The 24483-nt window shown below is 40.7% G+C and overlaps 1 protein-coding gene across 3 annotated transcripts in view; it reads right to left on the bottom strand.

The window, feature by feature from the left end:
- Positions 1-24483, bottom strand: part of WDR20 (WD repeat domain 20) — a 46086-nt gene that overhangs the window by 12727 nt on the left and 8876 nt on the right. For all 3 annotated transcript variants that reach the window (XM_048949676.1, XM_048949677.1, XM_048949675.1), the window contains exons 2-3: positions 6029-6211; positions 8-1285 (exon numbers count right to left, since the gene is read on the bottom strand). In XM_048949676.1, the coding sequence (XP_048805633.1) occupies positions 8-1285; positions 6029-6211 (1461 nt within the window). The remainder of the gene's footprint in view (positions 1-7; positions 1286-6028; positions 6212-24483) is intronic.

Below are 24483 nucleotides of genomic sequence, written 5' to 3'. Positions count from 1 at the left end.
AACTTACCACTTTACCAGGCCTTGCCCATGTGCAAATAAATCCCTCCTGACAAGCAGTGACTATACAGTCTTCAAGAAAAATTAACACAGTCAGTCTTTCATGTGCTATCTTTTTACAGATTAGAGGCTCTAACAAGGGAACATCTTCCATTCTGGGACAGAGAGGTGTTCCCAAAGTTTTAGCTGGGTCCGTTTTGGTTTTAGTAACTAGGTTCAGTTTGTCACTGCTCTTGCTAGATATATGTCCCATGCTATGATTTCTCTTGTGATCTTTTTCATGGTGTCTTTCCTTCCGATCATGTAGTGATAAGGTTGCAAATTTACTAACACCAGAAGCAATGGCACCATCCATGACACTGCTTTTACTGCCAGCATTTGAGACTGCAGAGTGTGGAAGGCTGTTTGACCGTGGAAGAGGAGGGGGTACAGAGTTTCCAGGTGTTGTGATACTGTTTCCGTTACTTCCTGGGTTAGCTCCACCACCTCCAGCGGGTGGACTTGTGGCATTCATGACATTGGTGTGTGTCCTTGCTCTTGAGAGAGGTTGGTGGGGGAAGAGGATATCTTCTGTAAGATCCCACAAACAGAGCTGCGTGTCCTGGCCTACCGAACCAAATCTATACGTAACGCTTACTGGACGACTGTCTGTAGAGTTCCTTTTGGATAGCCTAGATTGCGTGCTATTTGCTCGATCTCTGCCAAAATGAAGGTCTTGGAAATCCTCATCGCTTCCGCTAAATTCCATCGGGTCGCTCTCTTCTACGCTAGTGGTATACGGATCAAACGCAACAACACTGACCCACGATTTATGTCCGTGACCTCTTGCTATTACTCGACAGTCCACAAAAGACCAAACTGTTACCAAGTCATCCTCTCCACCCGTCACTATGTACTTCCCATCGGGACTCCAACACACACACAGCAGTCCTCCAAAGTAGCTTTTCATTGTACCATGCAATTCCACGGAATCAAAGTTAAACACGCGAAGAAAACCATCCTGGCTCACACACGCCAAGAACTTTCCATCTGGGGAAAAGGCAAATTCATTCAGCGCACCCTCACCTACTGTCCATTTAAGCAGAGGGTTTCTTGTGGATTTACTCTTGCAAGTGTGAACTGCAAAACTTTCTCCTTGTTTGAGTAGCTGGTAGTGCGGGGCTGTGGTACCACAAGTGTGCTCCACGTTATATAAGTACATATTGCCACTGGAATGAGCTACTAGGAAAAGGCTTTCCGAACCTGGAACCCATTTTACACAGGTTACTCTGGACTTGTCTATTAGTCTCTGTGAAAAACAAAGAAGATACACATCAGAAAGTCTGAAAAGTAAAAGTTTTAATGATTAACTGTAAATGTGAACTTTCTGGGGAGAAAGAGAAGAAACTTTAAGCAAAGTCAACTCAACTTCCTGGAAAAGAGCTACGTTACGATATTCACAAACACTTATAAGATTGTCGGGCAATTAACAGAAAGTGATTTTTAGAGAAAGTGCTACCAAAGGTTATTGTTGTCCAGTCATATTGCAAAGAACATACTCTGATAAAGCATATCTCTTGCCATGAACCTCAAGGTAGAGTCCTAAAGTTTACTTTTCACTGTGTAGGTTAAAGGGTATGAAAAAGTAACAAAACACCAACAACACAGAATGAGCTAAAGGGTAAAAAGGCTGCTACTCATCTGTGCTACAGGGCAAATGCATTCAAAATCAGCAGCAGTAAGTTTAGACTCAGGTTTTATCTGAAATCTCATACATAAAACTCACCCCTTGAAAGGAAAAAAAAAAAAACCTTGAGGAACCTTGACCAGCTTACTGATTTATGGAGCAAATGCTACACAGCGTCCCCTGGTTGGAGAGTTAATAGTCAGATGCATGTAATTCAGCAAATCCAGAAGGCACACAACCTCTTCACCTCAAAAACCCCATCCTTCAATTCCAAAAAATTAATTAACCAAGAATCTATCTATACTCTCAATTATCACCTGATTAAGAAGCTTCATTTAAAGGAAAACATTTTCATAAAGTCCATCATCACAGAACAATGAACACATCAAATAAACATGCCCAACTCATGTCTTCAATGCTCTAAGAATTGAGAGGTAAAGTCAAACTCAGGGAGTCAAGTGCAATTCCGGTGGGCTGGTCAACAGTCAGCCATGACATCACTCAACTGAAACTTGGAAACAAAATTCTTTACAAGCAAATGCAAGGTCTGTATTTGGGACAGACTGATTACAGGCTAAAAGGAGAGCTGAGCTATACAAGAGACAAGAACGCAAATACAGAGAGTCTGAGGAAATACCAGAACAAGTTATAAAAGCCACCCTCCCCTTCCCCTCCCCTCCTCCCCTCCCCCCCCAAAGAAAAATCCCTTGCTATGCTGTTTATCACAAAATGAAAACTGATGGATAATACACTGAGTTTTATCAATTCTAGGCCTGTAACCATCAAATGGCACCTGGCCATTTCTTGTTATAATCTGCTTATAATCTTATGCTGCTGTCAAGTTCAGTATAAGAGCAGGCATCCTCTCTTCCTTAACTTCTCATTCTGTACTTGAGAGCTAAGTTAATCTGTGAACTTTTTCTTAAATGTGGTAGTTTTAAGAATACCATCATCTTCTCTTCTTTAATAATATTTTAAATAATTTGTCACATGCTCATTCAAATAGGTCACTTGCATCTCAGTAAGAATGATACTAGATCTGTTAAACAGAAAGCGACTTTGTACATAACTAAAAAAAAAGACAGGGACATTTGCCAGGTTGGCCCGCTTGAGGCAACAGCTTCCTGGTTACAAAGCTACCACTAACACAGCACAAAGTGAAACTGCTTGCTTTGCTGTACTACAGCAGCTCAACCTGACGTACAATTCCTACTCACAAAACACTCAACTTTTGTATTGGAAATTGTGTTTTAAGTTCACAGTCATGTTGAGCTACGCAGCATGGAGTAGTGCAGAAGAATTCTCCAAACCTGAACATCTTTACTTCAAAGATGCTCTGAGCAAAACAGGATTGCAATATATAATAAAATCAGATTGGTCTTAAGAAACAACATATATAGCAAATGACCACAACTCACCCCTTCTCAACCAGCAAAGCTTTAAAATTCAGAACAAAGATTCAGATTTTGAAGTTAAGACTTTATGTCTTGAAAGTTTTTTGACTGGGTTCATGCATCCGGAGTGAAGCAAAATAAGACCTGAAGTCGGTATGATGCAATAAAGGACAGAATGAAGCACCAAACAACTTGGCAGAGCAGCTGGGATAAAGGGCTTGTATTCAGTTTGGTGAAATAATAGTAAATAAAGGAGCTTCAGCCATCAGCCAGGAAGATAAACTCTTTCTGATTGCTCTTTTGAACAAAATTATAGGTACAGGTTCTGGCACAGGCCAGAAGGCAGAAAAAAATGGAGGCAAGTAAGGCTTTTGCATTAAGGTTTGGCAAAGAGCTCTAGCAACACAAGTAGTAGAAAAGTTTACAAAGAAAAGGTGCAGCTTAAGGCTTTGGTTTAAATAAAAAGATGCTAAAAAATACGATAAAGGAAACCTATTTCAGCTGGCTACCTTGAACTGCCAAGTACTGCATGGAGACAACTGCATCTGTAAGGCACACTTGGTTGGTTTGGGAAATAAAAAAAGAACACATCACTAATTAGATTCCGACACAACTAGAAAGAATGCTGTTACTGATACAAGTCATTTTAGGCAGGCTGCCACAAGCTACACAGTATCAAGCACCTGAGCTTTTCAAGTTTTTCTTTCAACTCTTGATGTAGAAGAAAGTTACAAGGCAAAAGGCAACAGCCTTCACTTACTTCAGCTCCCACACAACCTCGTGTCTTAAGATGTTAAGCAATTTCACATATCGTTTATCATTAAAAGCTATCCTGACTGCTTTATCACAGGTGATAATCAGAACAGAGCCTTGGGCTGCCTGTATCACCAAGTGACTAACAGGACGAGTGGAGAGTTCTATCATCTCTACTACTCTACCAGTGCTACATCTGTCAGAAGATGTAAACACTCATTAGACCACCTTCTGGCCAGGATGGTACGTTTATCTTCATATACTGTCTAAAGTCTAAATATATTCTAAAACCAACCGGCACCTTCATTGCGAAGTAAACGTACCAACTCAAACATAAACACTCACTAATGTTTCTCTGAAATGGTTTTTAGATACGAGATAGAACTTCTAAACATAGCCATAGCAAATTTCAGCACTGGAACTGACAGATTAAAAATAGACATTTTGGAGTTGGTTGTAACCACAGATGAAAATCAGTGCAGGAAAAAAGAACGCGCCTTCTAACTCTACCCGACACATGAATAAGACCTGGGAGCACCAAGCAAATCTCTGCTAGAGTTGTAGGAAAGAGGTATCATTTAATTTCCACCAAACAGGCAGAAGATGCATTTCCATCACAGTCAAGTACTGTTGGTGATAACAGAAAAGGCTGCTTTTCGTAATGTCCGATTGCTGCAGTGTTTCTATCACTATTCAGCCTGCAACGCACCTCTACGCCATGGAAGTTAGACAGTAAACATCAAAGCAAGTAAACATGCATTTGATCTTTACAGAACGCATTTTAGCAAAAGTTTTTCCTTAAAGCAACTACAGAGTAGTAACTGCTCTGTGAAAGGCTATTTTAGCTATCAGTTTTCTACCACCATTTTTAATACTTGTGCTACTATCATAGAAGATTACACCAGAGCTGCGCTGACACAACTAATTTGCTCACATCCACGTAAGCACTCCCACTGGTGAAGCTGTACCAATGCTCGAGTTTGGTTTTCTGCAATTGCTTTTTGTTGTTTTTAAAAGGACAATGTTAGAAGGAATGCATACAGTGGTTTCTACCAAAAAGAATGTTCCATGCAAAATTAGGAGGCTCTCCAGCACTGTTTCCATTCTACACAAGCAAAGAGAACAGGTGTAAAAGGCTTGGAACAAAGAACACTCCTCTTCTGATCCAGTTGTAGCTACTTTTAGAAAGTTGAGAAGGAATTAGACAGTTCTAATTATAAAACAACCCCATTGAGAACAATACTTCAATTTTCTTTGCACAAAGACAGAGAAAGAAAACAACTCCCTGAGGTTGGAAAGACACGCTTTCTCAGTCTGAAAGCTGAGCAAGGCTTAACTTAATCTGCAAAGCTCTTATCCAGATTTGAAGTCTCAGGAAAAAAAACACAACTCCAACAACAAACCACCTGCAAAGCCCTCTGTGATGACCTCATGCATTACCTGCAGTTGGATTAGAACATAAAAAGCAGCAATAAATAATCTCTTGCTTATCCTCTGCAGAAAATGCTGTCCACGTTTCATCAGTTACAGATCTCTTCCCCTGTAAACTTACACTTACCTTTCTAAGAATACCAGTTTTACCAGGCAATGAGAGCCAGTGGTCTTGCAAACCGATCTCAGTTCACCACCCATCTTAGCACTCCCTCTATTTTTTTCTTCTTCCTTACGGCACAGATGGAGATTCTTTCATGAATGTCACAATCTAGACCTTGTGAGCATTCCGCTTCCCCTGTGCAACATTCAGTTTAATATCCTGGTCTTCCCTGAGGAAGCCCATAGGAATTCTTGACACAGCTTTCTGACCATACAGAACTGTATTTTTACCTTAATTAAGATTTAATATTTTGACTTCAACGGGCTCAAATGTTTTCTTCTCCATTTGGAACTAAATGCCTCTAGAAAGAGCTGTAAGAGAACATGTAGCAACATGCAGATGTGGAGATATTTTTCTATTAAGCTAACTGACATTAGTTCCATTTACAGTATCACCCAAAGTAACAAGTCCTGACTTTTTCTTTTCCTTTAAAACATGACAACCCAAAAGGTTCCTTCACGAATAATATTGCTCAGTAAGAATCTAAATCAACAAAGCATCTGGAAAACAAAAGGCAGTGATTGAATGATGAGCTGTATAGGCAAACAAAGCCACCTATAGCACTTTGAGGATCTTTTATATCAGAAATACATTGCATGCAACAATGTTAAGATTTCTACTTACTTCCTCGTTAAATAATTTGCTAGTTTCTTTTTTAATAGGGTCTATAAGCTGGACCTGGCCTGCTGAGAAGCCCACTAGAAGAGAGACACTTTCTGCTGTGGCTGTTAAGTGATTGAAGTCATGGCATGTAGGTTGTGTTCCTTTGTATATCCTTTTGTCTATTGGTTTACTCAAGTCCGCAGCCTGCAAAAAGAGCAAACAGAATTAAAACAGTTTATCACAATGCATACACATGCAAGTCCTATCTACAAATAACTTTATATTAAGCAACAATTTATGCAGTCGTAAAACCGTACTTTAAAATGCAGCTCTGTATTTACTGAATACTTTACTGACATCAAAATACGTCTTTAAAAGGTTTATCTTTTGATAAAATGTAACACTTTCATGTTTTTCAAGTTTGCAAAACACTACACCTACCCAGCCTTTGGAACTGTATCATATGACAAACTAATGACAACCAATGCGCTCAGTAACACAAAGGCTCCAGTGAGTCCTCAACATCACCCTACTCCCAGAAGGCTTTTCTTTCAGAAGCAGCATCCCATCCCTGAAAAAAGGTACCTTCTATTTCTCCATAGCAGCTTCCTCAGTATCAATTACAACCGGTTCTGGTAGTCAATTAAAAATAGTACATGCTAATCCTTGTGCTCTAAGTGCATCCTCTTACAACAGGCAAAAATAATCTTGGTATCAGTATTAAAAAGACTGACTAGTTCCAATGAGAGATTTCTAGGAACAGTGACTTGGAACTTTGATACTGTGACTATAAAGCACTTCTTCACTGTTAAGCTAAAAAACGATTGTGATTCTAACACTGACTTATGAAACGTGGAAGTACTTTGCAGCATCTGCAATCAAAAATCATTTTATGTGTCAATATATCAATTTTATTTACTCAATAATCCAGACAGACATTAGAAAGTGCCAACAAAAGAGAAGAGCTTCAACACAAACAAATGAAGATCTGGCACTGAAGTGCCTGAAGAATCACAAGGAAAAGTAATTGAAAACGCTCTTGGTTGTGTAACCCATGCTTATCCCTGTATCACTTCTGAACAGGCACTCTAATCTTCCATCATCCCGATTATAACCCACACATTTACTATGCACCATTATATACATCAGGTGCAGGGTTTTTTTCCCTCTTTTTTTTAAAGAAGAAAACCTCTCTATTTACAGAGCCTGTAGTTACAAAGTTCTGATGCAGCTGTGATTTCAGTCTTGGTTTCTAATTCCGATACATACTTTTACAGTATTTTTAGTCAGAGGAAATCAGGCCAGCAATAGAGGAAATAAAACTTGTTTGAGGAAGAGGACAAGCTTCACTGAAAAGAAAACTGCTTGCATCTTGGAGAATAACATGTAAGGATAACAAATCCACTGCATGCACAGAGTTACACATACAGAAACAGACCTGTCTGTCAGTAGGTAAAGACCAGAACTAGCTACACCGCGAATCACATCAGGTGAGCCTTTTCCAAGGCAAACTTACCCATGGGATACATGTGATTGGGAATATATACTACAGCACTGGAGTTGCACTTAATGTTTTGTAGAATATTATAAATCAGTTTAATCAGGTGTACGGCATTCTGGTTGAAAACTTCAAAAGGAGACAATATATTCCTCCTTCTGAAGTCAGCAGATCATGAAGTGATTCTCCAGAGCCCAGAGATCCATTATAAGCTAAAAAGAATACTAGCAATACCTCTTCAAGGAGAACTTTAAAATAGAATGCTAGCCCTACTGGGACCACAGGATGAGGCACAGGCCCACCGAGGCGCATTCTCAGGCATGTAAATCCGTACATTGAAACCAGAAAGCAAATCCTAGAGGCCACGCAGTTGGGCTCCCATGCTGTGCAAGATTCTCTTGTCCTAAATGGCCCAAGTGATAGCGAGAGATAACACAAAATGGTGGTAATGTTTTCATGTGGAAGGCCGTTTTACAGAAACGCATCCCTCTGCACCTCACGGAAATGCCAGGAGCGAGCAAGGTACCATGCCTCCCTGCTTTCAGCCAGGAGACTCCAGGTATGGCCCCTGGCAAAACTTTCATCACAACGCAGCGCCTAAAATCCCTTCCAAAATAAATGGAACTCAGCCTGAATCATGCTGAGAGATCAGAATGGCCGACTCTCCCATTAGTGGAAATCAATTATTTCCAGGGTCTTCTATGCCTGAATCCTTACTATTCTTTTAAGTGGCACAGAATCCAGACATCGCCAATTACAGCTTGAAACTCTTGTCTGCTCAGAGTTTTGCACCAGTGCTATAATTTTCCTTGTCCAAAAAACTTACAGTGGCTAAAGCCTTCTGAAATTGTGTGATAAATCTAGCAAGACATGAAACTCTGATAAATGAAATCAAAGCACAATTCACTGTGCTTGTCCTACCTGCTCTCTGGGAGCCAGATGGCAGTGACAATCTGTCTGAACTTAAATGGAGTGCAAGTAAATTAATTCAATTAGCAGAAGATAGGCTTCTAATGACAGGGATGCCTTACCTTTTGTTTGTTTACATGCTGCTAGTGTTTTCAGTTATATTTATGACATAGCTGTCTCCTGCAGATCAATCAAAACTACAAGCACCAAAATACTTTTCTGGTCTTGTTCTGTCTTCACTGAAAGACAGGATAGAATCAATGATCTTGAGAACCAAAAGCCATTTTGTCTCTATTTCCGCACATTTGAAAACTGCCATTGGATTTTTGATAAGAACAAGAAAAGCACTTACTCATAAAATTCAATAGGGCCTATGACTCAGCATTTCATTAGCATTCCATTAAGTCCATTTGCTATAGCTCTGCTGTGGAGGACATGATTCTCAGAAAAAGAGAATCCCAGTCCACAGCTGTGCTGGTATCTGACACGACTTACTCAGAAAGGTGATGTGAACTGTCCTTATTTCAAAAACACAGTGATGTACTTTGAAGCAGAACCAAAAGACCTTGGCTTAAGTGTTACCAAACACGGCAGCTACAAGCACATAAGGCACCCTTGCCTATGCTTGAGTTGGCAGCTAATGATTTTTGTGCTTTTTGTCCTAATTGTTGTGAATTTTTCTTCTGAAAAAATACTTAGGCTTGACTAAAATTAGATGGGAACATTTAATGCAAGGTTAAGGATTAAGACTGTTCTCCTTTGGAATAAAAGTATCTACAAAAGCCATTGAAGGATATATTTATTAATCAAGTCTCATTAATAGCATTTGGGCCAACTGACACCTGCACTAAAAGTCTGTCCTTTACAGCACTTGTATTCCAAGTACCCCCTGAGCAAAGGAAAAACAAATATCAGGTATAGGGCAAAAAAGAGCAAGAAGAATCTCACTCAACACTTGTCAGAAGTCAGTGATGCAGCTAACAAAATCGGTGTACCTGGGACACCGATGGTTTCCAAGTTCTGTCCTTGTACAGATCAAAGTAGTCCTTATAAAATCTTACAGTTACATGCAGAAAAAAAAAACCTGACAACATTGCCAGTTGGTTCTTTGTGGTGTATTCTAGAAATAAACATGAATCATGTAGTTGTCTTGGGGACATCCCAGCCCCATTTAGTGAACTCACATGTCATACTGGTTTAGGGAGAGGGAAGTGAAATGTACATATTTACATATACACACACATTAATACGCAGAAGTAAGGTTTTTTTAGATATAAAAGTGTGCATGCCTATGTAATTTGCCCATTCACCTTGAACAGACATCCAGAAGAAGGGCAGTTGAGCAGAACTCTTAACACTGGGAGCAGAATGAAAGAAAACACCCGTTACTTCAATCTGAAGCAAATATTAAGTTATCATATTTGGACACTTGAAATGTCTGATTAGGATGGGTACCAACAACCATACAGAACTCTAAGGTCAAAGCCAGATTAATTTGTCTGAGATTCATTCTTCTGATGTACTACTGATGTAAGACTTTAGCTTTCATACTAGTCTCACAAACACTGAATCACATTACTTCAAATCAGCATTTAATCATGCTCCTTGACAGATGCCAAGCTCTTCCTGCATCTTTTTCCAGCTTCCATCTGCAGCTTTCTGCACATTTTACATGAAATATAATAGCTATTATACGTCCTGCAAAGCTAAAAAAACATCTCCAAGAACAGACAGGGAAGGATTTATTTATTAATTTCTCTCAGACAATTCCATTAGTCATTAAAATGTTTCCTTCAGATACTTAATATTATTTAATACCAGATTTGCCAGTATGCTGGCTTTCAGTGGGTTACTGGAGTTACATGAGTTTGAGACAGAATAGCAGGTCTTTAAGGCTGGAAGTAAGAACAAACACAAAACAAAAGTTTCACTTCCAAAAATCCTCATAAGAGAATTTCCCTAGTCCAGAGAATCGTCGTGGCTGTCAGGTGAGGTCCCGGATGACTGGAGGGAGGGTTACGTCACTCCCATTTACAAGAAAGGGAGCAAGGAGGACCCCGGGAACTACAGGCCAGTGAGTCTCACCTCTGTGCCTGGGAAGATCGTGGAACAGATCCTCCTGGATGACATGCTTGACCACATGAGGGATGCGTGTGTCATCCGTGACAGCCAGCACGGCTTCATCAGAGGAAGGTCATGCTTGACCAATCTGGTGGCCTTCTATGATGGAGTGACGGCATCAGTGGACAAGGGAAAGGCGACCGATGTCATTTAGCTGGACTTGAGCAAGGCCTTTGACATGGTCCGCCACCACATCCTCATCTCCAAATTGGAGGGATGTGGATTTGATGGGTGGACCACTCAATGGATAAGAAACTGGTTGAAAGGCTGCAGACAGAGGGTGGTCATCAATGGCTCTGTGTCCACGTGGAGGCCGGTAACAAGCAGCGTCCCCCAGGGGTCTGTCTTGGGACCGGTGCTCTTCAACATCTTTATCAATGACATTGATGTAGGAATTGAGTGCACCCTCAGCAAGTTCACTGACAACACCAAGCTGAGCAGTGCGGTCAACACAGTAGAAGGAAGGGATGCCATTCAGAGGGACCTCAAGAGGCTGGAAAGGTGGGCCCAGGTGAACCTGATGAGGTTCAACATGGCAAAGTGCAGAGTTTTGCACTTGGACCAGAGGAATCCCAGGCATCTGTACAGGCTGGAAGGAGCGGTCCTTGAAAGTAGCCCTGAGGAGAAGGACCTAGGGGTCTTGATAGATGAAAAACTTAACATGAGCCAACAGTGTGCTCTTGTGGCTCGTAGGGCAAATGATATCCTGGGCTCCATCAGAAGAGGAGTGGCCAGCAGGGACAGGGAGGTGATTGTCCCCCCTACTCTGCTCTTGTGAGGCCCCATCTGGAGTACTGCATCCAAGTGTGGAGCCCGCAGTACAAGAAAGACAGGGAGCTGTTGGAGAGGGTCCAGAGGAGAGCCAGAAAGATGATCAGGGGACTGGAGCACCTCCCCTATGAGGACAGGCTGAGGGAGCTGGGCTTGTTCTGCCTGAAGAAAAGAAAGCTACAGGGTGACCTCATCGCAGCCTTTCAATACCTAAAGGGAGCCTACAGACAGGAGGGGAATCAACTCTTTGAAAGGGTTGATATGTGTAGGATGAGGGGAAATGGTGTTAAGTTGAGGGAGGGGAGATTTAGGTCAGACATCAGGGGGAAATTCTTTACCCAGAGAGTGGTGAGGTGCTGGAACAGGTTGCCTAGAGAGGTTGTGGATGCCCCGTCCCTGGAGGTGTTCAAGGCCAGGTTGGATGGGGCCCTAGGCAGCCTGGTTGAGCATTAAATGTGGAGGTTGGTGGCCCTGCATGTGGCAGGGGGGTTGGAGATTCATGACCCTTGAGGTCCCTTCCAACCTTGGCCATTCTGTAATTAACTATCCTGAATGACAGATTACAGGTTGGCTATATATACACACAGCTATAGCAACAACAGAAAAGGACAAATCCTAAACTTCTAAAACAATTTTTCCAGAGTTTCTGAAGCTTGGAATTCACACCATTACCTGTAGCTTAGTATCCTTAGTACCTCTTCAGGGATTTAATCATCCCAATCTATAAACATATTATTTTGGGAAAACACTGCTTGTTACAATGCTTACAATAACATGACAAGTCAATTCTTGTAATTGTTACTAAGAACAGCCAAGAAGGCCAATGCTATCCTGGAGTGCAATAGGAAAAGTGTGGTCAGCATACCGAGGGAGGCAATCTTCCCCTCTACTCAGCCCTTGTGAGGTCCAGCGCTGGGTTCCTCTGTACAGGAGAGCTCTGGAACTACACAGAGCCCAACAGAGAGCCACCAAGAAAAAATACGAAGAAGAATTTCTCTGCTGTGCAGGTGACAGAGCACAAGCAGCTGCTGCCTGGAAAGGCTGTGGAACCTCCTCCTTCTCTAGTGATACTCAAAACCTACCTGGATGCTAAAGGTTGGACTAAATGATCTCCTGAGGCCCCTGCCAACCCCAGCTGTTTGAGTGTGTGTCAGTGGTATTCGGCACTTCTGCAGAATTTTCTGGTGAAGCCTATTCAGTGCCCCTGCACATTATTTTTTATTTTTCTGGTAGAAATACTAGTTTGAATGCTTCACACTGGTAATCATTCTATATACTTCAGTAGAAAAGGAGTAGACCTCTGGAATATTTTTGTAAAACCCCAACATGTTACGCTTCAGGCTGCTCTGACCTTCCCACTGACTGCTGTGGGCAGAAGTTGAGAGCAGAGGCCCTTAGAGATCCCTTCCAACCTAAAAGACTCTGCGACCCTATACTCAGGACCAGCCAAAGCAACAGCAGTAGGGCCGGGCTACTTAACAGGTCTGGTTTATGTCTTAAAGGAAACTTAAGCTGGAAGAAAACTACAGGTCAGTTGACTACCCCTATAAAGATTACTGATGTAGAGCAAAAGTTCTGCTTAATTTATACGACGTACACAGCATGAAGTCCAGGCACTCACTGCATACATAAAGCCCTAATAAAACACTGTTTGGTAAAGATGACAGTACACAGCCAATCAGTAATAAACTGCTTTCTACAAACGCAGCCAGCAGTCAGCAACTAGTGACATTACACTTCTGGGCAAAAAGCACAAAGTCTGGCAATCTCACCTCAGTCCTAGGAAAGCCTCTGGGAACTTTGTAAAAATGCAAACATTTCAATTCTCTCTAGAAAGTCAGTCGTCACCATTTGTAAAGTCGCCCTATGTATACAGTTACACTGTATAGACAGTTTCTTAAGTAACTCAGGACAGTTGAGCTGCTTTTCCCATACCTAACTGATTTGTTTAACTGTAACAGTTGCATAATGGGTGTTTGGTGCGTAACTAAAGACCAGTTCTGTCTCCTAAGCCTTGCAAAACCACTGATGCTAATGAAATTATAGCCTTTATTTTGCAACATCACATTCAATGCATCAGCTCTACGTAACTCATAACTCTGAAGTTATGCTTAAACACATACAAAACATTATTTCATTTTTACTTTTGCTTTTAATATTTGCCTGAACTTCAAACTCTGTGAACATCAACAGCTTAACACAACTGCACAACCCGTGCTGAATTGTTTGCTGCCAATTAAGAAAAGGGCAAGAACCAACTAACACCAAAAACAAGCACACAGCCACTTTCTCTTGTTCTTCTCTAATCGAAAGGAAGAGCTTGTGAGAAAGTGATGATGATTATTGCACAGGACAACAGGAAGTTGGAAAACTGGAAACTAAGAAACTAAGAGAAAAAAAACAACTAGCAAGGGGGAAAAATCATCCAATACTCTTAACACGCAGCCTGAAAGACATTCCTTTAAGGTATTTCTCCACAGACTCCTTTATTCCAAGGAGACTTCAGGAAGTGTAGCTGCCAATCTGCGCTAGTTTTACTTTCTGAAATTCTATAGATTCTGCAGCAACAAGGGCACATTTTCTGATGTATTCTATCTACTACATAGAAGTTTTTGATGATCTCACTCAAAGTACAAAATAACTTGCACTAGCTCCAAGCAAAAGCAGTTCAAGATTTATTTCTACTCAACAGAACATCTACGCTCCTTAATATCACTGTTCCTCATAAATGGGCTCCTGTATCTTTGCAGAAGGCTTGTGCAAGTCACAAAGCACTTCATTAAAGCTGAACAGGAACACTTCAGGTACACGATGGAGTTTCTAGGATACTGCTTCAGAACAGCTCTGTAAGTAAAACAGGGACACCAAGTAATTTTACTTAACCTATTTCTTTTTCCTAGATAAAATGTTCCACACAACTTACCCATAACAAAGCCTTAAACATCAATTTTGTACAAAGCTGCCTGAAAATTTGGGAAGCTACTTGATGCTCTTCTTTATTCAGATTTAACTTCCACTTGGGGGCCATACAAGCTAGCCATGAATTCCGAAAGTGAAGCATTACTTAACAGGCTTCCAATGGTTATTCACATAGCAGACAACTCTGACCACGTAAATTGCGATGAGAGCTTTAGTCCAGACAGCTGGACATAAATCTGTTTAGTTTTCTGGAGCATCCAATAAAATTATCATTTTCTGCTTCCAGAAGAATTATTCTAAGCACTTGAACAGAACAAAGAGCACACAATGGTTTGAAATAAATATACAAGACAAACAATCTATGACAAGATTAAGAATATGGATGTGAACACCATAAAGAGACAAAGAATTACTTGATCTGCAACCACCACAGCACTGTTAACTCCATTTCATTAAGACTTGAACAAAAATATTTATCTACATATCAACCACATAGTATAGACCAGCACATCCTATTGGGAGTATTTAAGGTGCAAGTACTGGCTTATCAATACCACGGCGCTTAAAAGAGCTCAAAAACAAAACAGAAATTAGAACAGGCTCCCCATCCTCAAAATACTGTTTTTGTTTGCAAATCACTTTTCACTTCACAGGTGCACACAGAATCAAGTTACCCTTTGTTTCCCTTTGGCAAAGGGCATTAAAGTAGGACAGGAACATTAACTCATTTGCACCAGGGAAGCTGAGTGAAATTGAAGAATTTTGATACTTCTCCCTCCCCATCCCCCCCAAACCAAAAACTATTGCCTGCATCTGTGGCATGCAAGTCACTGCAACTGTTGCTTTACAAATTTAAGGGATTTTCAATTCAACCTGTTAGACACCGGTTAGGGCTGATGCCCAACCCAATACTGCTGCTTTCCAGCAGAAGAGCAGAAGCACAACTTGTGACAGGCTGCTTCCAGAGCCAGCTCAGAGCCCACAGCTCCCGCAAGCTGAGCGTGACCCAGCACAGCTCGGCAGAGCGCTCCCTGCTCAGTCCCAAAGGGGGCCGTGAGCAGCGCGGAGCTCCTCCGAAAGGAAAATAACAGCCAGGAAGTAGACTGGAAGCACTCCAAGTAACTTGAGCGATCTTCAGCTGCTCTCTAATCAAACCATTCAAGCTCTGGGGAAATGACATGACATTGTAACCTCGCTTTTTGAAAGGTGTTTGTTTCTATATATTTTTGTAAGTTAATTCTTGTTATTCCTGCGGTTGAAAACGTCACCTTCCTCTCCAGAAGTGCCTCAATCCTTTCAGTCACTCTTTCCACAGTACCATTTTACTATGCAATACAGAAAGTGGAAGAGAGCTTTAACTTCTTCTTGAGCTTCTAGTCAGTCACTCGTAAACCAGCTAATGAAACTAGTATTCTGCAGACGTTAAGTTCCTTTTCCAGCCTTATGCTTATCGTGAGCATCAGCTAACCACGCACTGCAGACAAAACAGACTTTGATTGCAGATTACAGGCTTGGTCACACCAGATCTGTAAACAGGCTACTTAAACAACTTGGAATATAGTCACTGTATCAAACACTCCCAATAGGCATGAACTGATTTAGATGTTCTATTTTGGTTTAGGCAATTAGTTGCCTTTTGTGCAATTTTTTTTAAAGGGAAGAAGTGAAAAGAAGGCACGATATTGGTACTGTCTCTTCCCTGTGGCTGTTCTACAGAATTTTGGCTCAAATGTAGTTCAGCCAGCTGGATAAAAACCTCTGAAGCAGAAACCCAGTTCAGAATCACGCACGTTCTGCATGCAGTGCAGACACCTTCCTCCTCTTCTCCCCCTACTCAGCTCTTTTTAAAGAGGAATGTAAAAAAGATCTCGCTGCACAATTTTAAGTTCAAAACAATGATCTTTCAGGGCTATAATTAAACCACGGGTGAAAGGTTCACATTTTTATACTGGTCTCTACTGTAACGGTTTAAAAATTAAGACGTAGATTTAATAAGTCATGGAACATGGACACTTCATTATCACAGAGCTGGACCACAATCCAGACTTTTTGTTTCAATACCATTCCTTCAGTGCTGGGCAGAAACATGACCCAGAAGAGACAATAAATGAATGCAGCTTGTTTCTTATCTTCCATCTAGATTTCTTCTGAGTAGTCATTTGAATTGCAAACATGGGAGTTTAACAACACTTGATGGGATTTGTTTGCATTAACAACTGCACAGACCTGAGAATGTCACCAGGTATTGTTTTAATACCTACTTTGCTGTTTATTATTTGCTTGGATGATCGAACCAATGCCTTTCAGTCAAGTGAAATCTGTAGAATAAAATATAATTTCTGAATTTTGTTCCCTTCAGATATCACTGAATGGTTTCCAGATTCCAAGGAAAGACAGTACTGTCTAATATTTCTTACATACACAGCACTTATATTGCTTATTGAAATAAGCAGTCCCAGCCTTTTCTGTAGTTTCACAGATGTTTTAAGATAACTATATTTTCACTTCTCTGAATCTTTGTAACAGGTCCTTTCTTAGCAATCTGTGAGCACTTTGAGATCAAGCTACCAATTTATACAATGGAGTATGATTTGCTTCATCCTTTTCTCACAATAAGGAAAAATCAGCACTCAAGTATTGATCAGTTTTAAGGCTGAATCATTTACAGCACCCTCCCTTCCTTCTCTGTGCAGTGGTACCAAACCGATTTGAGTTTCTTCCTCCACCGCGTGCCACCCAGCACACAGTGCTTGCGCTCACTCACCTAGCACAACATCTCTCTTTGCCTCCTGCCTCGACACTTAGGCAAATCAGACCAACTGTTTTTCACCATTATTACTTTTCTTGGACGTTTCAGATCTGCCAGAGAACTTTAAATTCTAGTATGCTAAGCTTATTAGGGCAAAGTTACTTAAAGCTTTATTTAATGTGCCCAATAAATGGCAGCAGTTCGAGTCATCTTTCTCTGAACTACCTTAGTATAATCTTCCAGATGTTTTCCCATTCTATCATGTCATGAAGCAATGACTGGCCCTTTCAAAAAGGCCTGCAAAAAGAACCAACTAACCTGTAGTCCAGTGTAACTGTCCCATTTGTAACACACCTGCAGACCAACCTATTTATTCTTAAACTCACCAGAACTCCTGAACACCACTTCAGCCACAGGCTGACTTTTCTATGCAAGACAGCTTCTCCTCAGGGGGATGAGATTTTGAAAAAGCTATATGTAAATACACATACTGATTTGCATTCAGAAAGAACACTAACTGCATGACCTGCATGCAGCCATAACAGTGGAAAAAGCCATGCTCAAAAATTTCACATTTTGCCATAATCTGCTGACATAACTGACACCAAATACTGTGCTCACAGGCAGACAGCTGACTGAACAGGGAGTCAACAAATTGAGAACCACATCAACTAAAACACCAACTTACAGACCTCAGTTGCAGTTAGCCAGCCTTAGGACAAACAACTGTGACAAAGCAAGTTAAATTCTTCAAGAGCATTAACACACATACATACATGATTCAACAGCTATCCTCATCACACCAGTTAAATATGACAAGGCACACTGAAGATACATAACACTTGATTACTGTACTGAAGTAATTTATCCAGCTCCAAGAAGCTATTCTATTCACTCAATGCCCTTACAGTTAGAGGGCAAGCAAACAAAGAATGCCACTCTTCCCTGCTTGAGAATATTGCCTGCATTGTGCAAAGCTCTGGACTGGGAATTAAGGTTTGTTTGATTAAAAAATACATAAATTACTACCCTTTGGAAAAGGCATCTGAAATTACGAACAACTGCATTTGTTCTCTGACATGACTATTTTGGTTTAGAAGTTTTCTTCCGCGTATCTTAGCTTCCAAACTTCGGCATGAGTTTCCTGCTGTGTTTGCCATGGTAACCAAGCAGGCTGGGCGTCTACTTGAAATTCTGTTTAACTGTTTAGTGTTGCATATTAATCAGGACACACTAACACATCTTAAGTGCTTCAACCAGCAAAGCCAACAGCTCTCATACTGAAGCAGTACCCTTAAGAATTACAAACCTCAAAAGATTTTGTTGTTGTTTAAATGGGAGGGTAATAAGGACACTCTGTTGCCAAAGATGTGCAAATAAACAGAACACGTTCAAGTGTGAGGCACAAGGTGTATTCAATAACTACAGAGCTACAGCAGAACAGAGAAGAGTCTCTATTTAGCAGTATCTTCTCTCCTGCAAATCAAGATTTTACATTCACAGCAGAAAGGAAGATGTATTCCAAGAGTGTATTTAAGACAGTTTCCACACATCAAAGCTCATAGCCTGGGGGAAAACGGTCCTGCTGCTCTGATGCAAGAGGAGCCAGGTAACTGGCTCACTTACTTGAAGCTCTATGGATAAGCAACAGGGCCAAGCCAAGCAACAGTTACCAGCCTCTGTTAGTTTCCATTTCGAAGAAAGATCCTTCTTCAAACATTCATTTCAATTACAAATATGAAAACACCTGACTGGGCGAGCACAAAAGTCTTTCCTAATTCCTGGAAAATGCATCAAATGCTTTAATGTAGTAAAGTTCCAGACAAAAGTAGGTAACATTAGGAAATCTTGAAATAAAAAGCAGTTTACTGCTTAGTTGGTTTAGACCCCCTACCCAAGGAAAGAAATAAATGCGTATGTAGTTCGTCACCTCCTTTATAATAAAATAACAGACCCACCACTACATGATGTTACTATTCAGGAAAATCTCATGCTTACAGACAATTCTGACCTTCAATGCCTGCTGCATAGACTTACAATACAAGAAAATCTAAGGAACAAACCTTCCTGAAGCTTGCTTATAAAACCACTGAGATTCCACAAAACATTTTATGTTCTTTCTACAGGATCTGCAAACTCAGCTGTACTCCCACTCTTTCATTGGGCTTTACTGTCCCCAGCCTCCTCTGCGTCTTGCATTTCATTTCCTCTTCTGGATCTAAAAGCTAGCGAGGCAGTCTCTCTGGGTACCACAGATAGTTGGACACGTATCACTATAAATACATTTTCTTCACTGCTTTCATCCAGCTGGGCTGTAAGAAGCTTCTGGATGAAACGCTCTGCCTGTTCTTAAAAGCTGTTCTGTACTTCCCATGGAGTCTATAACCTCTGACACCGCACTATTTTCATTACGCAGTTGTTCAGCTATTAGCAACAGCTTACAGCAGGGTTGGTCAAAGAGCAGAATCCTTCTGAATTAATAGCAAATTTTTTGGGATTAGGATTTATGGCAGATCTGGCAATGTCTCTCAGACATCTCAGGAGGGTTTTGTATTATTTATTCTCCCCTTCTTTCCTCTCACAACTTAAGAAAGTGACTGCTTTGCTAGGCTACTTGAAATCACGTTCATTTTTTGCCAGCATTACATCACACACTACCTTCTCCTAACAGCAGCAGCTGAAATTCACTTTCATCAACACGAGTCACTAAAATTTTATACAGTATTAAAGACAACTCTTCAATGCCTCGTATAACAGCAAAGACACTTCCCTACTTCTACTGATAAACTCATTTCACCGATCTTTGAGTTACATTTACCTCCTGCCTTCAACAGCTGTACTTCAAGCTAGCTCAGCTTGATAACCACGCGGTAATGTCTACATCTTCTCAAAGCTTTCAGGCTGAAGCAAATAGTCCATAAGTACGCCTCCAATACAGTTCCTCATTGGTTACGGTTCTGATAGTGGCTCGTTTCACCATATAGAATATTGAATACAAACAGTGCTCCCTCTCAACTTTATTATAGGAACTCTGTTTACTATTTTCAATGGTGACTTAAAGACAAAAAGATTTTGTCGTTTCCAAAAATCACTGCTAAAATACCTCATCCTGAGGTTCTCTTCCCAACAGCTGTTACAGTCCTTTCAAACAGCAGGGCATGCAAAAGGAGATCAAGAGTTGTTCCGATTCCCCATTTCACAACAGAATGAGCTTAGGTTCTAGATCTCCCTCAGTTCAAATATCTAATAGATGAAACCAGAATTGACAGTTCAGAAAAGGACAGGGATTGAAGCCATGCTTGAAGCTAAATGTCATTCATAACTTTGTAAAACTGAGATACCAGTGCAATGGGCATTTCAACACACAGTGGTGAATTTCCAAACTAAATAATGATGGTTCCAATCCTCCTCTGCTACAGGAGTAGTAGATGTACATAGTGTAGTCTCTTCCACTGCGAGAATTACAGTTTACTGAAGCAGCTATAAAGTAGTCAAGGAAAGATATATAATTAAGCTTGACAAGATTCTCTTCAGATGTACACTTAGTTAACCACAATCTCTTCCTCAGCAGTTACAATCTAGCACGTTATAACAAACTCACAGCTGTAGGAAGGTTACATTTCTGTTTCTTTCTTATTCTTCACACTCCAGTAGACCCTTTCATTTTCTCCTAATGCTGTAGTCTACCCACACGACTTACTGCACTTATAAGCAATCCTCTCCCACCTATTTTTAATGCGAAAGAAGTTCAGACAACCTGTACAAAGACACACACACACACACACACACTAGATGTGAGAGACAAAACAAGGAAAATAGGTACGTAAATGTTAAATGGATTCCACATAAAAGCACACACATCCAATTCAGCAACTGCTGCTCAGTGCTCTGGCTCAGGAGGGATACTTACAGAACACTGCAAGTTTCTTTCACTTGGAAACTGTTTAAATTGGCTAATCTCTAAGTAAAACTTACAAAGTTGTAACTGCTAGAAGTGCTGTTTATTTAAATTAGAGCAGGCTGCTCTTCGGTGGCCCCTGAAACATGGAACAAACTGAAAACATCACGGGACTTGACAGCATCATCCCTTGACTTGTTCATCTCCTGAGCACACACAGGGAAGTTATCCAACCTGTTGGACAAGAGTTCTGCTCAAGTCACACCTCCAAAGCCTGGACTTTCCCTGGAGCTTTGAATTTATTTTATTCTTCTATTCCCAAATGTGAGTACGATGTTCTGCTACCAGAAAAAGAAAGACGCTTCAACAGAACATACGTATCTGTGAATGCTGTCTGTTGGCACTGACTTTATATTGCCACTGTTCTTGGTTCTTCCTTCGAGCGCTCAGACAACCAAAGTATCCTTAAAACACATTACACAAGATTAAGTTCCCTGCTGAAAGACCAAAGCAACAGTAGCTTCTAAACCACAGCTGTTCAAATTCCATTTCTTCCAATTTTAAAAGACCAAAACAAGTAACAAATAGTTACTTCCAAAAAGTGGCTTTACAGGTGTGCTTTGTGGAGAAAAAAAAAAGAAAAAAAAAAGTGTCACTTTATAAAACCCTTGTATTTCCCAGTGTTAACAGTGAAGCCTGCAGTAGAACACTCCTCTAAGGGCATTCACAAGTATCAAAACAAACAAAATATGCACAGACTCCAAACGTACACAGAACAACAGACAAACCAACAAACAAGAACCTGACTGATTTATAGAATCAATATCAGCATTCAGTTCATTAGCACTAAACTCTATTAGCTAATTTACTTGTAATCTCCAAGCTGCTATACGATCATTTTTATCAAATTAAAGCAAGCTCCATTTCATGTAAACTTGTCAACAGGTGGAAGTATAAATTCATACCGCTTAACAACACATACATTATGGCTCTGTTATACTAAATAGCCTACAGGCAAGCAATATTAAGTTGTGTTTCCACCAGTTCACCACTCTAGTATTTATCTTCTCATGTTTTTCCCACCTCTCTTGTAGCACAAAAGAGGCCAAGTTATTTCTTTAGGATTTAAAAAGAAAAAGCAGCAGCCAAAGAGCTCAGGATTATCCGTTGCTATAACAAACCAATGTTTTAGTCCAGCAGCGTAAATTCACTGCTTGAAAGAAAAATTTTTATCTGTTCCAGAAAAGCAGCCTGAATAATTGTAGCCCGCATTGCACTGTTGCTATAGAAACTTATTTCACTGTAGCAGTTAATTGTTAATCAATTTATGGTTTTTTTCATTACAAAGCTCAATAAGAGTCAAATACAATATAGAAATGTCTGTCCAGCAAGTCAAAGCTGTGTCCCTTTCTGGCTACTGTTGGATTTTGCAAGCCCTACAGGAATGCCAGACATTTTTCGTACACTATTTTTATTAAGCCAACAACTCCCTCACGTTGCAGCAAGCTAACAAAATATTACTAGAACAAAGCCTAGTTACTTCTGTACTAAAAATAAGATGCAACTCGCTGTTGTTCTTACAGCCCCAGAACAGTTCTGCAGAAGGTATGTGAATAAAGTATCTACTAAATATATAATCTATGCTCCCATCCAGAATGAGGCCCATTGGTTTATACTTTTCGTGGTTGTATTTAGTAACAGACAGATGAAATAACACATCTGCCTTAACTCTTTGTTCTGACGTTAATTTACAGTACTGTATCTTCCTTCTGGGCCTGAAGACATTTCATAACAACCCAGGCCAATGAGGCAAAAAGTGCTGCTGAACAAGAATAAGAGGCAGGCTACTAGAAAACATACCGAGAACCAAATCCCTGACAGATACGCTGCTGTGAACTCAGATTTTCCATAATCACACACATACGAGGTCTGGGATATCACCTAGGTTGCAAACCAGAATCCTGTTTTGGAAGTTCGAGAGCAAAAGACTTGATCTGATCTGGGCATAAGTTTTCCCAACAGCCTTATTTTAAAGTACGCACAGTACTGAAGATACTCTAAGTAGCAACGAGAGCTGACAACTCCAATGGCACAGATATTAGGTGAGGGGGGAAAAATGGCACTTATTAATCGTGTTCTTTAAAAATTACCATGAAAGGTCTGAAAGTGCTGAATTTACCAAATGGACACACAACACTGCCTCTTTCCTATGATTTTCTCCTGAAGGACAGAAGGGAGCCATCTGCCTGCTACTTGTCACTTACTGATCTTCCTGCACGCAGCTGTGCTGGCCACAAGTAACCATCCACATTTCCAGCCTTTTGCCAAAGGTCATAAAAGCAGCCTGTACTAGAGCATGGAGCTGAACAGAGCTCAGCTGTTTAACCATCCATCCCATTGATATGGGCATACGAATTCTACACGTGCCAGGGACTTCTGCTTTCAGAACCATTCCTACCTTTCAACCAGCCCAGTTCAAATACTGCACTTTGGATCAAACACAGAACTTTGTTTGGCTCGGTTGAATCTATCCTGCCAACTCTGTTAGAAGGTCACAAACTTCACCGAGAGGAACAGCACATTACGGCTTTGCAGGAGTTTGCTACAAGTTATTCTGCACAAGGGAACACAGATTCCCTGCCAAGGTGAGAAAGGAAAGCCATGGCACGTGTTAGGCTGACACGAACATCACTGGACAGTTTCCTTGAGAGCACCCTATATTTCTGACAGTCTTCTTTGGGGGAAAAAGCAAACAAATTTAAGAACATCCACCTGGATTAACACAGCTGCATCAGTAATACAAGTAAGAAACACTGCGTTTTCAAAATATCAAACTTTGAAAGCTGTATTGCCAAATCATGCAACTATTCCTGCACTCATAAATCGCTTTTTCAAGATGGACCATTGTGACACCTTCAGTGTACACAGCTAGCTACTTAAGACTTCTGGCCCACACTCCTATTAAAAAGGTCTAAAAAAGTCATGTTGCTCATATTTATTGTTATCCTTGTGACTGTGCAGGCTGAAGTGTCCATAAGGCACCATTCCAACAGTTTATTTCACAATGCTTCTGGGCTTTTTAAAACACAGCCTCAATATATATTGACATCCATTCAGTCTCCTTTTGTCACTGCTTCCTCTTCCTTTAGTCAAGAGGGAGCTTTAAAACCATAAGCTGGAATCCCATGGAAATTTTCCATGCTATCACTTTCCTAACAAACGTATGCAAACTCCTAATACAGACAATAGGAATTACATCTTGTTTTCCTAGTAGACCGAGGACAATAACTTTGCTTATAACATCCAATGTTCATGCAGCTTCTCCTCCTTACTCCAGGGCTTTCTTTAGTTAAGAGCTCTTGCTCAGGCCAGCAGTTATAGAATCATAGAATCATAGAATCACCAAGGTTGGAAAAGACCTAAAAGATCATCCAGTCCAACCGTTCACCTATTCCCAATAGCTCCCACTAAACCATGTCCCTCAACACAACATCCAGTCTTTCCTTGAACACCCCCAGGCTCGGTGATTCCACCACCTCCCTGGGCAGTCCATTCCAGTGCCTGACCACCCTTTCTGAAAAGTAATACTTCCTCATGTCCAGCCTGAATCT

Source organism: Lagopus muta, chromosome 6, assembly GCF_023343835.1.
Source record: "Lagopus muta isolate bLagMut1 chromosome 6, bLagMut1 primary, whole genome shotgun sequence".
Classification (NCBI taxonomy): Eukaryota; Metazoa; Chordata; class Aves; order Galliformes; family Phasianidae; genus Lagopus; species Lagopus muta.
Note: the sequence above shows the minus strand (reverse complement) of the source record. Positions and strands in the feature narration are given on the sequence as shown.